We start from the raw sequence: 23,715 nt of genomic DNA, 5'->3' as shown, positions 1-23,715 counted from the left end.
CTCCCAAGAAATTCCCACACCTTATTGTCAACGTGAAGAATGTAGAGAGTCAGATTTGCTGAATAAAAGAAATGGTTAGCAACTAAAGGGAAGTATTCCCATCCCTTCCTTCTGTTCTTCTGGGCTTTGAAATGGTAATTGCTCAGATAGAGTTTGAAAGTATTTGATCTTATCGTAATTAATACCTGGAATCAGTTTCAGTTAGTGTCCAGTCTGAAGTCACTTAGTAAGCACTTTCATTGTTTGTGTGCCCCTTTGAGTTGTTTTTTGAACCTTGCTGACAATATATTTAGGTGTTTAGAAATACAAGGAATGAGTTTTTCACCCATACATGTCAAGGTCAGGTCCTATTTGCTGAAAAACTCATGTGAGATAACACTGTAGGCTATTTTCTAGCAACAGTAGTTAGGCTTTTTTTAAAATATGTTTTCATTACCTGTATATCTGAGTGTTTTCAGACATCTGTTGGAGTCAAATGTTCCCCAGCCCTTTTTAAGTCTAACTTGAAAGGTTTAGCACTGCAGGTATTTGGCAAAACAGCTGGAAATGTTGCCAATTTTCTTTCATTATACATACTAAAAATAGCTGTCTATTTGCTGATGAACTGCTTTGTAACACCCTCAAGACTTGGTTCTCATGTAGCTCGCGTGTTGTGGCAGCATTATTAATTCAGCAAAATCTCATTATGGCTTCAAATCAGTGCCACCTGCACCCCCAAGTACCTCACCATTTCTCAGACTGCCAGCAACTGTAGATTCTGTTGGTATCATTACCCGGCCAACCAGCAAAATGAGGCAGAATAAATTCCTGTTTGTCACCTAGCAAGGGACAGAAGGGAGTCCAGACCTGGGTTTTTTCATAGATCATCTCTGAATGGCTCTGTTAAATGTGTGAAAAAACATGTTTTTCACACTCCACATATGCACGCTTCTGAACAGCTCTACCTTTGAATAGAAAAAGTCTTTTCAGAAGTAGCAGCTGCTTATAGTATTGTCCTGTGAAACTTGAGAAAATGTTGCTTTGTGCATTGTGAGATGGCATTTTTAGAGTTGTAGTCCCAATCTTTAAATAACAAGCACTCGTAACAAATACAGCGGCTGTTGGATGGCTTTTTCTTTTATTTTCTGGAGAGAAAAACTTAAGAGCTGGTAGTCACAATTAAAAGTATTATTCACGAATGGTATTTAGAATAGTTTGGGAGGGAAGTGAAACTGAAGACAGTTTGCAGAAAGCAGGGAAATACGCCTTTTCCAACCAAGAAGCTTAAGTGTTTAAGGGAAAGAGGCTACAAACTGTATTGCTACTACCAACTGACTACATTTCATAGTATCATGGAGTATTTCAAGTTGGAGGGAGAAAAACTCCAAATTAATTCAAATATTAGAACTACTTCTCAGTCTTCTACCTATCTGTTGGTGGAAATGAAACCTTCTTATATTTTCACGCTTTAGAAATATTTCTGTGATATATGTATTGATGTCAGTGGTACTGTGACTGTTCACAGACACTAGTGGATGTGACTATACACAAGGTACACGACTTCAGTTATTAAGAGTATCCATTCTCTTTTACTCCAAATTGGTGCTCAATTTATAACGATTGTATATGAGATTTTAAAATCAAGAATACCATTTTAATTATGAAAATAGGGAAAAAAATCCTCCTTAACTTTAATTCTTTGATTATTAATATGAAGTGGTTCTGCTCTCATAGGAAATGCAGAAGAAACCTCAGATTTATTCTATCGAACTGTAACAGTTTGCTTAAAACATTGCCTGGCCCATTATTTGTCTTGCAGAGAATAAAAAGGGACATTTATTTATTTATTCCTAAAAGGGGAAAAAATAAAAAGTAGTTTAGTTTAGTTTTACTTTTTAAAGATGTATTTGGAGTTACTATTCTTTTATATAACTAAGGTTGGATGAGGGTGTTGCAGTGCGTTTTGCACAAATAAGGCAGAATTTAGAAGGCTGATCTGTTGCATACAAGTAACTCCTTCCTTTGATCTCGTTTTCCTCTGGCAACTCTTGACTGTCCTAAGCATACATGACAGAAATTCAGTTGTTTTTCTTAAGGGCTTGAATTTCTGGGGGGTCAGAATCCATTTACACGTATGCTTATGGCTTATTGCAGAACTTTGTAATTGTAATATATGAAAAAGTGCTTTAAAGAACAGCTGTAAATGTCTAATGAAAATATTCTTTTATGCAGACATACACAAAAGAGCAAATGAAGTATTATAACAAGTTCAAACAGTTTGTACTGTTCTGCTATTGCTTTAATCACATACAGTAATAAGAGGTGTCCAAGGACAGTTTGTTTTTGCTGTGAGACTAAAAATGTCCTTGCTGAAATGCAATTTCCCCCTTAATATAAAGTCCCTTTTGGAGGCAAAGGACATTTCATGCATTTATTGTTTTTCTTGCTGGTGTATTTGGTACACAGCGTCTCAGTATTCTCAGATTCCTATCTCCTTTCCATTAAATCGAGGTAACTCTCTTTCCTAGTTGTCTTTCCCAGTCCCTACAAAAGTCAGTACTTGTGAAAGGGCAAATGGCATAAAGTTAGATCTGGGAAAACGGAATAAGGCGATAAAGAGAAGAGGCAGTTGTCTCACTGTGGGCTGTAAATTTACTTCCATGGAGAGTTACACTTCCAGCTGTGGTTGGTCTGTGTGACTGAGTCATTTAATGCTCTGCTGTCAGTTATAAGCCTGGCAGAGAACAGCTCTTCCATCTGTAGGTGGTTGAGTCTGGTTGTGCCTGACGTAACCCTACTTTTCAATCACTTGCCTCTTTCTAGCTCCAAACACTACAAGTTGCTTATTCTGCACTAACTCTGCATGTTGCTCATTGTTACCCCTGTTGTGGAATTATTTGCTTACCAAGAATCTAAGCACTTAATTACGTGGTGAGAGCAGCAGATCATCTGCTCAGCAAGAGAGGCTGTTGCATACCCTGGTGGTGGTGCACAATGGGTGCCTATTGCGTTCTGACTGCAGTCATTCCGTGTTCTAGCCAAAATGCAGAGAGGAGCCATGCTGTGAGACAGCCCTTTGCCACTCCCACTGCAGAGTATCTCATCTTTCTTGGTATTGACTCTTAGGATGCTCCTGCTTCTGGAGTATGAGGTCTCCTGAACTAAAAGCAGAAAAACAACTTGTTGGTTTGATGTTTTCAGAAAGACGTTAAGGGAAACTGTTATTTTCCAGATACAACTTTGGCTTGTGTATAAAAATCTCTAAGGTTCTTTGCTATGTATGCAGCCTGTTATAAAATACTTTTGTATGTTTTCAGGTATTTTAATTTCAGTAAAATATTTGGGCATTAAGACAATGAGTAGTATTTTCCACTCTATAGAACATACGTGCAAATGAGTAAATAAATAACAACGAGATTACCCACATAAACTGTTGTAAACATGTCCCTATAGAAAAAAATGAAAATACAGAATCAGTATTCATAATTTTCATCAGGTGTTGTTAATGCTATTGAGCAGTCTTTCTGTCTTCCCTTTTCTGATGGGAAACTTTGGCCAGCACTTCATATCTTATTCAGGAAATTGAATACATACCATTTTCTCATATTTAACATTAGTTTGAACAGTTATTTACATATTTTTAAACAGCAACATCACAAAATAACCCTGCTGGTGTATTATGCATTTTCTGCATAGTGAGCTTTTGTAAAGACATAATCTAGTGATTCAGTGCAACTTCTTCTGTATTGATTCAGTTTGAGCTGTGTGTAAGCACAAGTGAGCAGCAATTGGAAAAGAGGCAGAAAAGTCAAGAAATTTTGTCTACAGAGTTATCCATTAGTTTCATGTAATTCTCCAATTTTAATCCTTTGACACATGAAATAATCACAGTATTTCTAGAAATAAGCCCTAGAAACATCCATGAAAATATGTTTACCAAAGTATCGCCTCTGCACTGTTTTTAGATATATAGAAATGAGGGCTACGTGGTAGCTACAAAAATTGCAGTAGGGCTGAATTAGATCCAACAGGTGAAAATTAAAAATCATGGGAAGAATGGAGAATTTCACCATATCAATTCAAAGTCCTTCAAAAGGGAAGGCCACGTGAGTTTTTATTAGTGCATGACATCCTGATAGAACCATGTTAAGTCATTACATTCACGTATATTGACTGGCTTTCAGCTTGGTATTTTACTTCCAGACTTGATCCAGCACCAAAGACACCATGTGGTTTTTAATTATTTTTTTTAATTAAAAATATTTCTATTCTGCAAACCATTAGCTGGAATGCATGAAAAAGGAGACTGAAGTGAGAAGATACAATATAAGGAAAATTACTGAAAATACCTTTCAAACTGAGTTACTTATATCAGACTCTGTTATGAGAGCTTTTTGTATGCTTTCGTTTCAAGCTATACAGTTTCGTAAAGCCTGCTGAACCAAATTTTTAGAAGAGTTTGGCATAACTGTGTACCTAATATGCAGGTTTGAAAATGCATTTTGATAAGCAATCTTAAACGTGCTGTAAGGAGCTGCTGAAGGAAAAGCTGCCTACAAAGAGACTGTTGGCAAAGTCAAGAGATCTCAGACGGAAACTTCACCTGTAGAGCATCGAATTGATCGCTCCTCCTTGGCTTTCTCTAGGTGTTGCTTTTGTTCTACTGTCAAATTAACTCTGAAACATCATAGCATCTATTAGTTTTGTATGCTTGGCAGAGCTATTCAAGGTAAATGTTCAAATAATACTAATAAAGTAAATGAATTGTACATAACAATTTATAATTGAGACAGGAGCAGGTGGATAGCAGTTATTTTCCGACCATGTTATTTGGATAGACTTTCTGGACATACATAGAAAAAGAAAATGACAATTGCTTTGTCATTAGTATTCAATGTGAATGGTACAAAAAATATTCTTCAGTCGATAGTGATACTGAGTTGACACAGGGGAGAAATAGGATTAAATCATACTACTTTCTTTGCATCACTGGCCCTATTTTCCCAGTTACCATGGAAGTGGATTGCTTCCTGAGTGTTGCCATTATTGTGCTCTTAATAACTAGGTTTCACATAGCTACAAGCTTTTTAAATAGTGTTTCCATCTTGCGTTGCTCTTCATTTCAAAATCGATGATAGCTTGCCACATTGTTAGGAGATAATTTCTGTGTTACTTTGTAAAGATTTTTGTTATTATCTTTTCACCTGTTTTCTCAGCCTTTCTCCTGCTGCTCTGTTTTGGTCACTGAAATAGTAAATTTTTATTTTTAATCTCTCCTGTCACACTGATTGCTTCTCTGGTCTCTCTTCTCTGTATTTCATATCTTCCAGGTTTAGTTTATAATTGCTGATCGCTATTTCAGTCAGTGACAATGATCAGTGTTTGGGATTGGGTCTGACTCACTTTGTTAGTCTCCTCTTTATTTACCGAGCTGCGCTCTCGCTTTGCACACCAGAAGGAAGAGGAAAGGTGACAGAAGCCTACAAGAGAATCAGTTATTTCAGCTCTTTCCTGTGTGCTTGCTTCATGTTAAAATACCGATCAGGTGTCTTCTGCGAAGCATTTTATGAGGGTGCTACTATCAAGTCAATATAAATTATGTGGGAGTGTTATTTCAGCTCTGCTACTCCCTGCTCCAGAGTTCCTATATTTGGCATACTGGCAAGGCCATGTCTATCACAACTCGGAACAGATCTTTAAAGGAATAGTCAGTGCATCTCCCAGGCTTTGAAAGAACTCCCCTCCTATTCCTCAGCTGCTCAAATTGAGGATCTACTGGTGAAAGTGCTGATTGATCAGCCTTTTAGGTTTGCAAAAAAAACCCCAAACCCCACCCACCAAACTGAAGTTAGTGTAACTCCTTTAATTTGTGGAGCAAATTCTCTGAAGTAAAAGCACTTAGGGTTTGTGGGAAGCGGTTCTGAGTTTTAAAAATTGTCCATGTCTTTATTGGTGTTCACATGTGATTTAAAAACCCATATATTCCAGCTTTTTAATGATTTCTTTCAGTAATAACTCGTGCAACACCACAGGAAATAGTAATCTTTTAAAGCTTATCTCTATTTTTCTGTGTCTAAACATCCAGTAGAAGTTCTTACTTGATTAATTTTTTCCACCTGTCATTACGTTAGTGTAATCACAGCTTTAGAAGACATAGCAAATGTGAGTTTGAGTTGATGCTCATAAATGCTTAGGTGAATGGATTCAGCCTTCACCTCCGTATCTGGGTTGTTCACCTCAGAGTTGAAGCAGTCAACTCCCAAATTTTAGTCTTTGAACTTGAAAAGACATTGAAGAGCATCTCACTGCTGTTGGACCACTGCTTTAATACAATTCATGTGTAGGAATCTTAAGTAACGGCCAGTTCATGATTTTTGGGAAGGTTTCTAATTTTGTACGTGATTTAGGTACCTTTCCCAAAGTAATTTTGTAGACCCAGAAGTGTTCTATGTCTGAAACTCGGTGCAGAAAAGGGGCAGCTTTTGTAAAACTGCAGGCAATGCCAATTTAAGTTTTTTGGGATTTGTTTTATTTTACTGTAGTCATTGCTTTGTTTCATTCTGCAAGGAGTTGCTGCACTAATTCTAACTTGTTTGCTAAAAATAACTTGAAGTTCCAGATCTATATATTAGGTTTATCATCTATTTGCACATCAAAAGCAAGGGCACTGTGCAGACCTATTTTACTGTTAAAAAGAGAGTAATCATCTTCTAAGGCATAGCCTTGAAATCCTACTTTGATTAACAACTTGTTGTTTATGAATACAAAATTGTTTCTTTGCTCCACCCCAGTCCCTCTGTTTTACTTTCTCTGAGAGAGAATTGATTTGAAATCAATTTTTTATCTTGGGATGACTTATACATTTTCAGCTTTATCGGTATTAAGTTATTTATATATATCACTTAGAGTACTGTTCTGCCCCTATTTAGAACATACATCTAATTATTTGAAACTAAGTACAATACAGTTGCACAGAATTCTGTTCATTTGGCTTTCAAGACAAAATTTGGAAGAAATTTCTCTGACAATACAATAAGGCAAAGCAGAAGCTGCAGAAAATTTAGAAAGGTAAAGGAGATGGCAGCAGTTGAACCATGGCCATTTTGTTGCTGTCCTAAACCAAACCCTTGCCTTTTTATACGCAGAGTAAGTCCACAGATTTTGGTCTTTGAAGATCATCCATAAATCTTCAGGCTCAAGGGGTTGGTTATGAACTGTAAATTTGAAACATCATTCCCCATAAATTCAGGAAATATCATGGGATTTATTGCGGGTAAATGAATTTCAACAGGTTTAGATCACAATTATTTAAATTGATGAGAAATTAATTCCATATTAAGTAGCTACAGTAAAGTGAATTCAAACACCTGAAAGAAAATACTTGTAGCCCTTTGTGATGATTGAAATTAAGGGAAAATGTGACAAGAGGAGAAGGTTAAACAGAAAAAACACCTCATGACATGATCTGTGTGAGAAATGAAGACCCTGTCCTTTGGTCAGGCTTGATGAGTGTGAACTTGCAAAGCAAAACTGAGCAGCAAGCCCCAGGTTCAGAGAAGGTGAGCTCCAGGGATCTGCTGTAGAAACAAGGGAAATTAAGTTATGTCACACTGTGATGAGATAATCCCTCTCAGTAATTTTTTTCAACAGCTGCTTCTGAAATCAGACAGCACCTGTGGTGTTTTTCTGGGCTGTTCAGGGCACACATTTTACCATCTCTTTTCTAGATGTATCTTCTCTGTTGTCTCAGTTTTAATTAGTAACTGATGTTATGAATAATCAAGTAAGGAATGACTTCTCCAATCAAAAGACTTCAACTCTCTCCTCTTGGAGCAGTGTTTAGTTCTTTAAATAGGAATATGCTCGTAGTGATAATTAAAATTATATTTTCTCTTTTTTCCTCAAAATCTCGAAGTCTTTTATAAGCATCTGTTTAACAATTAATTAACTAGCCACAATCTCCTTGTGGCTAGTTAATTTATAGCCCTTCTTGGTGAAAGGGGAGACTGGGGCATATGGAAATGCAGTCATTGAGGTAGGACAGCATGGCATCGGCAGGAGCCACGAATAGAATTCAAACCTACTGCCTAAGTGACTTCCAATGACAGAAATAGATACACCCTTTAGGCAAAATACAAGTGCATGAAAATATTTGGAACTTGACAGGCTGGAAGTATTGCATGTTTCCTGCAAATGTGTCGTTCCAGTATGTCAGATAAAAATATCTGTGAGAATGAATGGGATGTTCACAGAAGATAGCTTACATATAACTATATTGTGTAGAATCCTGTAAATATTTTAAATATTATCATTAATTTTTACTGGACATTAAGTCCAGTTTCTCAACTGTCCTTTACTGTTTCTCAACTGTCCTTGGGGCTTTTTATGAATGGCTAACATTAAATCACAAGCTTTTCAGAAAATATTTAAAATGTGACACACAAGAAATATCTTCCATATTACTAAATAGATTTGGACTAATAAATTTCATATGTGTTTAAGTTATGATTAGTTCTACTGTATCTTGCAAAATATTTCTGTGCTAAAAGATGAAGTGTCTTAAGGTGCAGAGGATTTTTAATGTAAGATAAATATCAGACCATTACTAGATCCTGCCCAAAAGGATATTTAGGTGACACATTTCACTGGGTGCTGGGGTAATGTGTAAATACACAGAAACTGGGAAATTAAAAAAAAAAAAGTCTCAAAAATGGAGGACACTCCCTTCTACCCCAGCAAAATCCTTTCTGAGGGAAGGGAAATGCTACTCTGAGCAGCTGGAGCTAGAGAACTTGGTTACGCGAGTTGGCAAGAAATACATACTGTGTAAATCACAGGGGTAGCTGGAGCAATAGAGTTGTACAGAAAAGACATGATGCTTAAAAGGCCTTGACCCAAAACTGGTACTCGGCAGAGTAATGGGGATGCTGACAGACAGAGCAACATGTGGGGGCTGATTCTGCCTCGCTGGGAATTTTATTTGTGCCGTCTAAAGTAGACCATTCTTTTTACAATCTCCCCCCCCCCCCCCCTTTTTTTTTTTTTTTTGAAAAATCTTAATCTGTGCCAAACATCAGGCAGTTTTGTAAAGAAAAATGCACTTGTATGAGTGAAGCATTAGGGAAGAATGTGTTTATTTTCTTGTGGGGCAGCTTGCAGAGGAAATCACATTTTCCAGAATAAGAGTTGATCTCATAAAAGGCTGAAAAGAGAATATAACAGCCTGTTCAGAGCAACAGAGGCCAGAACTGCAGTGGGTACAGGGCGGTTCTGTGACTATACAGAGGTGGTTTAGGAGAGTGGTGGTTACAGAAGAATGGTACAGGGATGGAAAGAAAACATTCTTTAGATTTTCACAAAGAATTATTTCCTCGTGGAAAGCCATAATTGCGACAAAGGATTTTAGTGTAGCCAGTGAGGTCAGTGCCCTAATGAAGCAGTGCACTTCTTTGGACTATTGCTTAGTGGTTAAGTAGGGTTCCCCATCATAAGCCTACCAAAAGCTGAACTTTTGCTTTACCTCCCTCCTTAAGAAACTGAATTTAGGCCTTGCAAATTTTTTTTTTTTTTTTTTTTTTGGTGATGAGGCTAAAATTCATTTCACTGACTATTCTTTTTCTGGTAATGGCTCATAAAGGGCTGGTGAGGGAAGAGTCTAAGAGCAGAGCTGGGAAGAAGTACCACCGTTTGATGTGTTCTCCCAGCCTCCAGTGAGCACTGCCATTTAGTAGTCCTCCCTTTGTTTTTGTCTGTGATGTGTCTAATCACTTTGGAGCCGGTATAAAATTCAGGCATTCCCAGCATCCTGTAGATATGAGTTGCATAGCTAAGCAAGACTAGCATGAAAACTATCTCTTGCTTATTTTGAATGCATGTTCTAATTTTGTTCAGTTGTCTCCAATGTTTGTATGAGAAACAGTGAAGAGAACGTCTCTCACCTGCATGGTAGTTTCTATTTTATAGGTTCTACCATACCCCTCAGCCACGTGGTGTCCCTTGACTAAAAAACCCAGGTTTCAGGCACAACCCGCTAAATGTGTTGGATCACTGCTTTGTCACATTAATTTGCTTGTTTTCTTCTCTCTTTTTCCTTTTTGTATTTGTTTATCTTTTTGAGATGAGATAGCAGAGTCCAACACAAGGAGACAACGTTCCTTTGACAGTAACAAATGGATATCCTGTGATCTCTTAATCTTTGCTAATAATTCTAATTATCAAATTATTGCTTTTTCTGATGCTACTAAACATGAAGATGGTGGGGGTTTTGTGGACCTGTCTGTTGTAATTAATAGATCTTCTTCCTGCTTGGTAGTAGCTAGTTGACACTCAGTGGTTGTATCTGAACAATTAGGATTGTTTTTCCCTTGTGTTCACCTCTTTTAGGTTACAATGTCTGCCCTTGGTTTTTTCCCATTGAAATATTTCCACTTAAAACATTTAAAAATTTTACCTATGAAGTAAAAAGGAAAATGAATCACTTATTTTCAAGGCTGTAATTTGAATGAAGCTTAATTATTAAAATAAACTTTAGAAATATTTGGAGATACAATTGATTTTTGTTTTGCCAATGTTCTGTGCTGGAAAGTTAGAAATCAGCTTTAGAAATGTGACTTAATCTTGCTGCATCAATAACAAGTATAAAGAGGTGCTGCTTTTCAAGCTAGAGGGATAATGTTCACACTCTTCCTCTTGGAAGAAATAACTGTATATTAATTCAGCTTTGAATGTGTTTTTATAATCAACCTGAGGAGGAAGATGAGCAGAGGCTTCATCCTCCCCTCACCACCTGTGAGAAAACAGAAAAGCTGCACGTGGTATCTTTGACTTGGGAAAATGTGGTGGCAGCTCTGAAGTAATAACGTAAGTGCAGGAACCCTTTCAGCTGCCAACCCCAGGAGGAGGCAGTAACACTCTCGGAAGTGATTTGGTTTTGTCACAGAGAAGGTAAAATTGTTTTTGAAAGAGTTGTTCTCTTTGTTTTCTCAAGAATGCAATGCAGTGTGCAGCAGAGAAAAAGAAATTATATTTTTCAATGGACCTCCAGAAACTTTCGGACAGTTGTGTGTTTAAATGTTTTTTATGTATAACAGCCTATAAATACCATGTCATTGCACAGACTCATCTGTTGTGTTCACATAGGTGTGAGCTTTCCTTCTAGTGAGTTCAGTGTTTAAATGTGTTGCCATCAATATCACACGTGGTTGGAATAGATTCCCAAAGATTACATTCGTTTACCTATATCATTGCTTTTCTTTTTTAGGGTGTTCTTGAGAGCCATCAACAAATTTGCAGAGACGATGAACCAGAAATTTCTGGAGAATATGAATTTTGAAGTCCAAGTAAGTATTTAGACTTTTTTAGCTGAGTCGAGGTAGTATGTGCAGGTAGGGTCATTCTGCTCTGTCAGAGCCCCTTCTGGTACTTTATGTCGGCATGAGAATGTCTGTTGATTTGAGGGAGGCAGGATTAGGGTGTCTTCAATACAACATGAAAATCATAGTTTGATTATTGATGATAAAGCAGTAAACAGAGTGTTTTGTGCTGTGATTCTCTCAGAACTGGCAAACAGAAACTTTTTTTTTTAGCCAGCCAAGCGCATGCAGAAAGGCAATCTTTGATGTCATGCACGTAGCCTGTGCAATGTCACTCCTATGTATGTAGGGCAGAAAGAGCTTAACTTTGTTTGATTCCTGGAGTATTTAGCACTTAGGATTTTATTTTTAACTTTTAGTCTTCCCCGATACTATTTATTTATTTATTTATTTTCCTTTATTTTTAGTAGTTCTTTATGAAATAATTTAAATTTCGGGTCTTTTTTTTGAGTTTGCTCTATAACATTCTTTCTAACTTAGCTATTTGGTCATGCATTTTACCATGTGTTTGGCTTGCTTCAGATAAAAATGCAAATGTCTGTCGTTTTCACATTGTTATTAAATTGTAACTACACTTTTAGAATCAGGATTTGTCAATAAATGCTGCCTGATTATGGTGAGTGCTGCAAAGTGTAGTATGAAAAATTCTTCTATTTTACTAATTTAAGAGTAAATGTTTTAAGCTCAAAAATGCTTCCTGATACCCAAAATCTGATCTGTTCATTAGATAATTCCTTATTGACCCTAACCATGAAGTACAGAGACAGTTCAGGCCTCTGCCTTCTTGATTTCTTGAGGTTTATATTTTATGGTTAATCTTGCAACTTGCAGTCTCTCTTGAGTGATTCTGCCCTACTGCACGTGAACTTTTTAGGCTTACTTTGCAAAAAACTGTTTGGATATTGGTCTCTCGGTCCTTAACATAAAAACCCTGGGTCACGTACAACTACAGAGCAGTCATGTGAGTGGTTACACAGGAGGAGTTTAAAAGACAGTAGTAAAAGGAAAGGTAAAACATCCAGTTCATCCTCAGTTACAGTGGCCTCTAAGTATGAAATGTAGAGCTTTTTTCGCATTTACTTAATTTAAAAAGTTGTACAATCAAAAGGTGTGACTTCACAAATGTGTGTATCTATAATGTTAATTAAGATTTTTGAATCCTAGGGAAAGACGTTTCATCTGACAAACTTCAAATTTCTTTTTAGTTAATATTTCTCCTGGAAACTCTCAAATCCTTCACGTATTTAATATATAACATCTCTTAGGCTATTTCAATTGATTAACAACCAATTTGTAACTTATCATTTCTAGAAGACTTGATTATTTTTACTGCACAATGTGTCAGTAGTTTTTAAAAGCAAATAAAATAGGTCTGGTATGTGTAGGCTGCTGAAACCACGCAAACTCCTATAAAGACTGTATCTGTCAAAATGCTATTAAGTTGTACACTTCAAATGTACACCTCTTTCAAACGGTAAAGCAGCAGTTTAAACCCGCAACTTTTATTTCAGATAAGTTTCCTGTGGCAATTCTGTGCATGCCAGCGTGTTATCAACCAACTGGGGTTGTAGTTCATCACTGAACCTTGTAGCTCAAGGGAATGTGTTAATGCTTGCTCTTTTATTCATGGCTTGTCAAATACCTGGAGGCTTTGAATAAGTGAAACAACATTATAGTAAATAAGTAGTTCCATCTAAAGAATTGTAGTACCCTTATAGTTTTCACAAGAAACTTAAAAGTACAGGTCAGGGACATACCTTGGGTTTCTTCCCTGAATAAGAGCTATGAAAACCCTCTAACAGCACCCTAAATATCCCTATTAAAAAAGCTGCTACTGGACTATAGAAGGTCTTCATGATGCAAAGCATATTTTCTAATTTTTGTAATTAAAAAAAACCTATAAACTTTATTTCCCAGTATTATCTATACATATTCAGATTGTTGATAGCTGAAGATTTAAATGTTTTAAAGGTTCTTTTACTATTTTTCGTATTTACATTTTTGGAACAAAAATTATTTATAAATCAGTGTCTTGCAACTACACAGACTGAAAACTTGACTATAGAGAAGCACTTAAAACTAAAAATGTTATTAACTGAAATGAGAAACTTGAGAGGTCCTTTAGTGGACCTTCTTCATTTTCTGAGGATCAGCTTGATCCAAATATTTTCTAACAAGAATTTTAACTGTTCTAGAGCCTTTTGTAATGAGAGATTAGTCTGTACTTTTGCTAGGGCACTGTATTATCCTTAATGTTACCAAATTTTCTTAAAATGCTCTAAAGCACTGGGGCTTCATGGACAAGAACAAAGAGTGGAAATAGTAAAGGAGGAATAACTTCAACACATTTTTCTAATAAAGAATTTGTCTTTTGAAGTCTTAGCTTAAATCTATCTACTCTGCAGTGTGAATCCATGTCCTTGTTCTGTCCTTTCTGGCTGGGGAAGGTTTGGGCCTGAAGGTGTAATTTTTCATGTGGATTGCACTTACGTGAATGGTTCTCCAACAGCGTGGATACCAAAGTCATTTGCTATAGTCCAAGAAAATTTTTCAGCAGCACTAAAAAATGAGCAAATGACAAAAAAAGAGAGAGACAATATATTTTTTTATATCAATATACCTTGGCTGTAAGCAAACATGAGCAGTGGTTAACTCTAAATAAATAAGAAACTTCTATGCTGTACAAATAGCTCACTTCACAGTTTCAGTCTCTTGGGGCTGTTATTCTTTTTAGATTCAATATTTGGGTTTCTTAGTTGTTTTGGAGTATTTTTAGATATTAAACAAACAAGCAATCCTTCTTTGTGCAGCTGTTGCAGTGCTTGTATGTTTTTACTTTAGCAATTAAGGTACTGACAGGCTAATAGCATACAGGAGCTTTTGTTTTAGCAAGTGCTTTAAAAAAAACCTTTGCATGATGCTTACTTCTGTTGTTATTTATTCATTGCTGCATTGTTAGGCTTTTTGGATACAGAATAGTGATGAGAAACTGAAGTGAAACTTTGAGATGCACATTCCTTCAAAGAGGAGCAAATCTTTGGGATTTTTCTCAGGTGTCTGTATTTAAAAGAAGTTTAGGGATTAGGAGTTTTAGAGAAACATCTGCTTTAATGAAAATAAGCAATGCATTCATGTTCCGTAGGGAATGTAGGCATTGCCCAAAACCATACAATAAGTCTACAGGTGGACACAAAAGCTGGTATGTTATTGCTTTGGTATTCACTTCAAAGTATTTGATAATAAATGTTACAGTGCAATAAAACTCTCAGTGGGGTAAAACAGGCAATTGATGAATGGTCAATGTTGTTGGGGGGCATTCAAACTTTTACCCAGTTTGGAATCTCTCTGTGTAGCTATATTTGTTATTTTTATTTGTGTGCATATAGAAACAATATTTTTTTGGGACAGAAAACTTGTTTTTGCTGTTTCGATTTGGGAGCCACAGGCTGATAAGCAGGCGGCCCGTGCATTGCCATAGCCAGCCCCATGGAGAAGGGCAGCTGTGATGTTCCCACCTGCACGTTAGCCACATCCTGAGGGACCTCACCACAGGAGGAGCCCAGGATGGAGGAGAAAGGGCCCCAGTGCACGTCAGTAGATCTCTTCTGGCAGTGGGCTGGATATTGATTGCAGTAAATCCAAGATGTACTTCCTAACCCCAGAATTGAGGCAGTGGCATCCCATGGAGTGCAGCTTAACCTCAACTCTTTGCTTTGGGCTCTTTTTTTTTCAAATTCCAGACAAAAAATGTGATCTTGAAATGTCCTTCTGCTGCTGCCGAACCTGACAGAGAATTTAGTGAGCTCGATTGATGTGTTTTACAAATAATGTCCAGCTGTTTCACTTGCTATGAATAACTAATTGGAGTTGTGCATCTAAATTTAATGTCACTTTTGAAAGATGCTGTGTGCCTTTGTTCCATAAGTGACTACTGCAGATGTAAATCTGAAGGAAATTATTGCATATAAAGTTTCTGTGAAACAAATGGGTTTTCATTTAAAAAAGAAAAAGGAGAAAAAGCCCCAAACAAGAACTGTTTATTGAAGGGTCAGTGATTTAGTACACAGCAGCCTTCAGGCAACCCAGTCTCCTGGCAGGGGCAGGGCCACTGCTGATTTCTGGTTTCAAAGCAAGAGGGATGAGTAAAGTTCAGGTTGCTACTAACTATATGCAGCAAGAACAATGTGTCAAGAATTTGGAAGCTAAACCAGTGACAACTGTTTTAATATTCGTGATTAAAGGTAATTTAAACTACAGAAATATAATATATTGGGATGGGGAAAATCAAGATGCATATTGGTGAAGATTCAAAAAAAAAGTGTTACAGCTCCAAATTCTTTATTAACAAGTGAATGATTTATACTGCTTGTAGGAGGTGTTTCCAAATCTGATTATTAACAAATAGTTGAAGCAAAGTCTTACTTTAAATTGCTTTTTAAAAATAATTTTTTAAAGCACAGTGTGGTAGATTAGAGGATTTTTTACTTGGCTGAGTGATTGCATGACAACATACAGCAGACAACCTAACCAAACAAAGTAAGTAGACTTTGAAGTAATTGAGCAACTAAAAAAGGGTAGTTTAAATCTAGACAAAGGAATGAAAACATTTTTGCTACTCTGTTGAAGCTGGTTAAATGGAGAAAAAAAGATTCCTGGCCTTTTTCTTGTTTCCAAAGCAAAATTGCTTTTCTAACTCGTTATGTGATACAGGCAGAAAGGAAAGAAGTGGCATCATTTAGGACCTGTGAAAGGATGTGGTTTATCTGATGAACAGTGGTTACAATCTTTAAGTTTAAAACGATGCATTAACTTAAAGCCATAGGTTCAATGATGAAGCTGTTAGGTAGCTCAGAGACAAATAGCAAACCGGTGCACAGCTCAGTGGTGATGTGCTGTTACATTTTCTGCCTTAATATGTAATAAGTTTGGTCACTGAGGGCCTCAGTGACCAAAAAGAGAACCCTTTTTTAAGTTCCAGTGCTTTGACACGGAGGTTGTCGTTGCAGTGGTCAGGCAGGAGGGGCCAGAGCTGCTGTTTGGGTTGAGAATCATTATTCCTAGAGGGAATTAAAGTCGATTGGTGTCTGAGGTGTTATATGCCTGCTGGGTGAGGAGGTGGTTTTCTATAGGTTGGGGTTGTTTTTTGAGTTTTGCGTGCAGTGTTCACACAGTGGATGTTTTCAGATGTATGTCAGTCACTCTCAGAAAACAAGCCACAATTAGAGACTGCACACAGCAGGCATTCTGCAGTGCCATACTACAGCAAGACCTACAACAGTAAAGAAAGGACCAGCTAAAAGGCATTTGTGACAGAGAATTTACTACTGTGCTGGTAAGACAACAGGTCCAGAGCAAATAATTTTACAAGAGAGAAGGGAGTGAATTTTCATTAAGTGATTGACCAAAAATCAACCATGAAACAGAAATCATAGAATCACAGAATCAAAAATGAATGAGGGCTCACAATATTCACGATACCTTAAGCTTGTGAATACATGCAGTGCAAACAGGGAAAAAGCCCTGCATAATGCATTAGTGTATGTGCTTCGGTGCTGAAAGTAAACTGGAACATGAGAACTGAATACACAGAAATCTGGAGTCTCAGTAGAAATTAATGGAATAGGTAAAAAACTTCAGTATTTAGCAGTTAATATTCTATTGCTGTCTCTTTATCTGAAATAGGTTATTGACTTGCATTTATGTTAGATAGGAATGCAGCGGTGTATTGAAACAGATGATCTGAAAGGCTTGGAAATATTTTTCACATAAAGATTCTGAAGAATGGATTCAAGAGCCATCTGTCTGAAGCAGTTTAGCAGATCTTGCCGTGGGATATGGAGCTGCATTAGCTGACTCTCCGCCTTCCTTCCAGATATATATTCTGTCTTTACACCTAGAAAAAGTTCACTGAAGTGTAAATCATGTCATTGAAGGTTTGCAACTGTGGAACGTATAATAGTTTAAGATTTTTTATTCAGAATGAGCATATTAAGATAGTGTAAGGAGATATATTGGTGGTATACAAAAAGAATACAAAAAAACAAGTTAGGAAAGCAGGTCTGAGGTTAGACTTTTATCTGAAGACTGTAATGATGGGTGGGGTGGTGTAGGGCCAGCTGGTTTTCATTACTACCTTCCACTAGGAAAGACAATTTGGCTTTGGAAATACAGCCATTGCAGGTGATTTCAGATGTGTTCAACATACGATTTTAAAGGAGATTGCAACGTTGGCAGTCGTGCTGTTTTGCATCAAATAACAATTTTTTTAAGCATTTGCCAATTTGAAATGCAGAGATCAGGCAGCCCGTCCAGATGACTGCTGTGCAGCTGGGCTTTGGCAGGACAGCAGAACAGATGCACCCTACAATGTGTAAGTTCTGGATGTAGGCTGTATGGGGTGAGATGGGCTCTTCACAAGAGACTTAACAAACAAAAATATGACAAAATCGTAGAATGTATTTTGGAAAAAGTGTTCCCTGAAAGTCACCCTGGTTTCTTGGCTTTATTTATAACAAAACCTGTATGATTCTGTACTTATGCAATATATTAATTCACAGTATCCTCAATAAGCATCTGCAAAGTGTATTTCATTTGTGGTAAATAGGACAATTCTGGGACTTTTCAATGCACTTCTCTTTCACCTTTTTTGGTAATCGTACCATCCTTATTCAGTCAAAAATGCTGATTTCATTTGACTGAAAACTTCTGTGTTACAAGACACAGTACTGTATGCACACCTCAGGGTAGCCCCCGGGGTGTTAAATTAGCGTGAATAATCGGGGGATAACATGGCTTTCCATAAGGAGACTAAACACCTTTACCTCAAAGCAAAAGAGTCTTTGTGCACCTCTTCCTATTTTATACTGAAGAACATCCAGGTAGTTGATTTGCCAGTTACTTGAATCACAAGGATTTTTAAGGAAGTAAATATTTGGCAGTAGTTCAGTTTTGAAGCTGAGTATTAACTGTCCCTATGGATATAGAGATGTAGGTATGAAATAAAAACGTAAGTTCAAATGTGAATTAAGATTTTTTCATTGTTATATAGGAATATAATAATTAAATTACCTTTCTATTTACCAAACATGTCTTAACTGTCAGCAGTTTTCTTATTTTTATGAATGCAGAACTAGGAAAGATGGTTTCATTTCTTTTTATTGAGCCAGCAGAAATCAATCCGTTTTTTAACTTGCAAGGTTTTTTCCTCTTAATTTTATTTAGTTGGAATGAACTGCAAGCCTGTCTTTCATCAACAGAAAAATGTTTCGTAATAATGTTTAATGGTTCAATATTTCAGTTAAATTTTCCAATGTGCATGTTTACCTTTATAGAACCTATTTAGACCTCATATGATGGGGTTTTTTGTTTGTGTTAGTAGGGATGTCATTAGGTAGGTGTTACTTTGTGGAGGAGAACAGTGTTTTCACTCCGTTGTCACTGTCAGCTCCTGGCTCCATCAGCTTTGGGTTTAGATGTCTTGCTCTGCATAGTATTTCCATTCAGTGGCTGAACACAGCAGCACTGCAATACACTCTGCAGCCTTTAATGGCTTTAATGACACCTTTAATGCCACTTAATGCATTGAAATGGCTTTTTTTGGTGATGTTTCTGACTGGAGATGGCAGCTCCTGGTGCATTAGAGATGGGGAAGAATAAACAAATCAAAACCAGTTTGTTGTGGTCAGACACAGCGATCACAGAGTTTCTGGTTTGGAAGATACAATGCTATTGGTTCCTGTTCCTTCCTGCCCTTCCCCTCCGCTGGCAGGGCAGTAGAAAGGACCACATTTCTACATCTGTACTGTTATAGCAATTATAATTTCATGTTAACCATCTATATTCCTGCCGCAGAATTTTATTATAAAAGTTATAGTCTACATTCCATTATAACATAACTATGTCTTAAAAGAAAATGCTTATTTTTCATGTTTTTCCTATCTTTCTTGCATACAACAGGCACTATTAGTAACTCATCAGTAATAAAATGTATTTTAGCATCACAAATGGAATTGCGCAACTTATTTTTTAAATCTTTGGTTAGAAACCCCAAAATCAGAAGCTTCATGGTGTTACAAATATACAGGGAAAAATATGTACCATATTGTGCAAAAATATATCTATGATAGTGATAGACATTGTAGGAGGCCCCATGAGATGGCTGATGCAGAAGTAGGTAGGTACTGAAACCCTTAGAAGATGTAGCTGGCTGTATTAACCATACTAGCAATATTAGAAGTGTTATATTTTTTTTTAGAGTTTAAAATTCATCTTTGATCCTTCTACTGACCTGTAGCTGGGTCTTCCTAGAGTGACCTGTGGTAAGGAATTGATTTTTTTGATGTTCATCTTAAGATTTCTTTGGACTTTGGACTCATTGCTCAAAATGGAAAGAAATACGCAGGATATAAATTCTGGAAGACTTTTCATACATGACAGTAATTGCTACTGGATTTAGTGCTTTATTTCAGAGCTTTGGGATTTTTTTCCAATGTGAGAATGGTAGATGTCTGGAATAGAAACTACTTGCAAGTATTTTTCTTAAGTTGCATCATTAAACAGTCAGCACATGACAAAACAAAGGAGAGAATGGGGTTATGGCATGAAAATGGTTAAAGTCTAAAAATTAATAAAACTTCTGTTGGTTTATATAATGTGCAATGTTTCTTCAAAGCTTCTGTAAACTTATTTTCATTAACCTGAGAATTTTCTACCTTTGTTCTGTGCTTTTGAAGTACATAACCAATGCAAAGACATTTTGGCAGAGGTCTCAAAGGATTTTCGTAATTCTTTACTTTGAGATGTTTAATATTCTCTCTTTCACCTCAGAGAAAACACTTTGCCTGTCATGGGCCCATCTGCATACCGGAGGAGTAAGCCCTAAATACTGTTTTTGTAACTTCCAGAATTTATGAATGGTTGTAACTCTGAAAATTGTGTTTGTTAAGACTCCACTTTCACAGAATGTAGTGCCCACTTGACTAATTTTTTAACGTTTATCAGGTGGGGAGATACTCTGAATTTTAGCCTTTACATTTAATTTCTGCCTCTGATTAGCAATTTGTATTTTTCTAGTGTGATATTCTAAAAGACAGCGCAGAATTATTTTCATGAATGTTGAAATTTTAAGCCTGCACGATGCAGCCGTGTGTGCTCTCTTTGGGATGGAGTTCCAGTGTCTGTGGTCGATCCAGTTAAGCCATTTAATTAAACCACAAGTTGGTATTCATTTGTTTTAAATTGTTTGAACTCAAAAGTAGTAAAATACTCACAAAAATAGTAAAAAAATAGGCGTTTCTTTTAGATTATTTAAGAAGAAATGTATTTCAGCATGTGAAAGAGAACGTTTTTGAAGTAAAATTATCACATACTGAGAATGTCCTATATCCTGGTAGTCAATGGATCATTTCATATGAACATTATTTAAATGTTCACAAAGGTTGTTTGTGGCTGACTAGCTCAGTAGCTGTGGTTACTACTTAGTTTACAATTATGCACACACACACACACACAGAGAGTTTCCAAGTGCCGTTTTTCAACAAAATCGCAGAAATGACCCTGGTGTCTCTCTGGAATGTGTTGTATCTGCTGGTGTCAAGGGGCTGAGGTTGCTTTCACCGTAGTATTTCAAGAAAAAAAAATAAACAGTTTACAATTATGCACACACACACACACACAGAGAGTTTCCAAGTGCCGTTTTTCAACAAAATCGCAGAAATGAGCCCGGTGTCTCTCTGGAATGTGTTGTATCTGCTGGTGTCAAGGGGCTGAGCTTGCTTTCACCGTAGTATTTCAAGAAAAATAATAAACACAACTATGGTCTTGTCTGTTTTATGAAATGCTGGAGTCCAGTTAGTATCTGCAATAACTTATTGGAAATCCAAATGTCTTCCAAAGACTTCATGTTTTTCCTGACTTCCACATTTTCCAATGCAGCAGCTGTGACGTTTTCTAGGGGGAAGCACCTTGTGTTTTCTGGAAAAAAAGAATGGAATGAGAGATCCTTTCCTTTTGCATTCCCTGAGCCCTTCTCCAGAGCAGCGCTGGCAGGTCCCAGCCCTCCCAGCCTGGGTGGGACTCTCTGCTCTGCCAGGTCCATCGCCCTGTATTGAAGCCCCACACACTGGGAGCAGCCTGTTCTCTCGCTGTCAGATGCTGCCTCTCAGTGGGAGTTTGCAATGAATAATTGACAGCTAATTACAGAGAAGGTCCCTTCTCAGCTCTGGCTTTGTCTCCCGAAAGAATGGAATGAGAGATCCTTTCCTTTTGTGTTCCCTGAGCCCGTCTCCGGAGCGGCGCTGGCAGGTCCCAGCCCTCCCAGCCTGGGTGGGACTCTCTGCTCTGCCAGTTCCCTCACCCTGTATTGAAGCACCACACACTGGGAGCAGCCTGTTCTCTCGCTGTCAGATGCTGCCTCTCAGTGGGAGTTTGCAATGAATAATTGACAGCTAATTACAGAGAAGGTCCCTTCTCAGCTCTGGCTTTGTCTCCCGGCGCTCTGTCCCTGGGTGACAGCTCAGCACTGGAGCTCACATCAACAAGCAGCAAAGCTCTGGGTATCCTGCACATCAGAGCACGAGAGCTCTGGTCCTCTCCTGTCACTGCTGCCTCACTCAGCCCTGCCACGTCCTGGGTAACTGCATCCTCAAATGCACAACTTCTCATGATGTTATTGCGGGCCTGTGAGAAAATAAACCAGGTCTCACAGCATGTTATTTTCCAAATGTCTTCCAAAGACTTCATGTTTTTCCTGACTTCCACATTTTCCAATGCAGCAGCTGTGACGTTTTCTAGGGGGAAGCACCTTGTGTTTTCTGGAAAAAAAGAATGGAATGAGAGATCCTTTCCTTTTGCATTCCCTGAGCCCTTCTCCAGAGCAGCGCTGGCAGGTCCCAGCCCTCCCAGCCTGGGTGGGACTCTCTGCTCTGCCAGGTCCATCGCCCTGTATTGAAGCCCCACACACTGGGAGCAGCCTGTTCTCTCGCTGTCAGATGCTGCCTCTCAGTGGGAGTTTGCAATCAATAATTGACAGTTAATTACAGAGAAGGTGCCTTCTCAGCTCTGGCTTTGTCTCCCAGCGCTCTGTCCCTGGGTGACAGCTCAGCACTGGAGCTCACATCAACAAGCAGCAAAGCTCTGGGTATCCTGCACATCAGAGCACGAGAGCTCTGGTCCTCTCCTGTCACTGCTGCCTCACTCAGCCCTGCCACGTCCTGGGTAACTGCATCCTCAAATGCACAACTTCTCATGATGTTATTGCGGGCCTGTGAGAAAATAAACCAGGTCTCACAGCATGTTATTTTGCATTTTAATTTTTTTTTTTCTATGAGCTTTTGCCATTTTTTACTTTTGAGAGATTTCTTGGCTTCACAGGGTTTAAATGTAGCTTTGGTACTTAAAAGCTTGCAAGTCTTTAACTTGAACGTGCTGTTGAAATGCAAAGGATCATGTCTTTTCAGCCTTCGCTGGGGACGAATGGAAATGTATTTCATAAATAAGGATATTGAGCCTTTAGGGTGTGTCTCTGAAAAGGTGGCATTTGAACTTTGAATTAAGTGAATAAATAGACAATTAACTGTAGCAATAAGGCTTCACTTTTTTCTCCATAATCTAGAACAATATGAGAAATTTTCCATTTTACTGCTGTAATTGACACATGCAAAGTACGTTCCCTACACACCAATCAATACAGCTTCTCAAGGGATGGAAAACTTTAAATTGCTCAAATTAATTTTTTAAAATCTTTGATAAGATAACAAATAACATCTATCCTGGGGAAAAATGCTCTGAATTAGTATGTACTATTAGTGCGGTCAAAAATTAGATATGAAAGTAATTCAAATGTTTGTATTAAGGAGGGAAAAAGCTTCAGCCTTACTAGTGCTCATATTCCAATGCTGTTTTAATGAGGCTGTGATTGGTTTGGGGGAATTCAGAGCGTCTTTGAAGGGTGTAACATGTAAGAAATGAACAGCTGTCTCCAGTGAAATGCTGCTTGAGCGTGTCTGCACCGGGGATAACTCTCCCCTCTGGACCGTAAATACCTGAGGACAGGCCCAGCCCTCCTAAGGGTGTTTAAACCAGCGAGTCTGCTAACGAGGGCTTTGCTTCAGCCTCTAAGGGAGTTAAAAATTAAATGCAGGATCATCACATTAGAGAAGACATTTGAGGATTTTACTTATTGTAGGAAATGTCTGCGGTTTTGTGTGTTGGTATCTACTTTTCCTGGTTATTTGTCCACAAGAAGAGAGTTTTCCAGGTTATAAAGGGCAGAGGTCACTGAAGTTTTTGATGAAACATTGTATTTCTTGGCTGTTTCATGTGGGTTCCCAGCCTAGGGTTCAAAATTAAGATTCTGTAATAATGG

General features: G+C 37.7%; 1 protein-coding gene across 1 annotated transcript in view; it reads left to right on the top strand.

The window, feature by feature from the left end:
* The window catches only part of DOCK2 (dedicator of cytokinesis 2), a 231,734-nt gene that overhangs the window by 150,307 nt on the left and 57,712 nt on the right, over positions 1 to 23,715 (top strand). Inside the window, exon 30 of the mRNA XM_014948222.1 lies at positions 11,240 to 11,318. Within this exon, the coding sequence (XP_014803708.1) occupies positions 11,240 to 11,318 (79 nt within the window). The remainder of the gene's footprint in view (positions 1 to 11,239; positions 11,319 to 23,715) is intronic.

Source organism: Calidris pugnax, unplaced genomic scaffold, assembly GCF_001431845.1.
Source record: "Calidris pugnax isolate Ruff unplaced genomic scaffold, ASM143184v1 scaffold27, whole genome shotgun sequence".
Taxonomy (NCBI): domain Eukaryota; kingdom Metazoa; phylum Chordata; class Aves; order Charadriiformes; family Scolopacidae; genus Calidris; species Calidris pugnax.
Note: the sequence above shows the minus strand (reverse complement) of the source record. Positions and strands in the feature narration are given on the sequence as shown.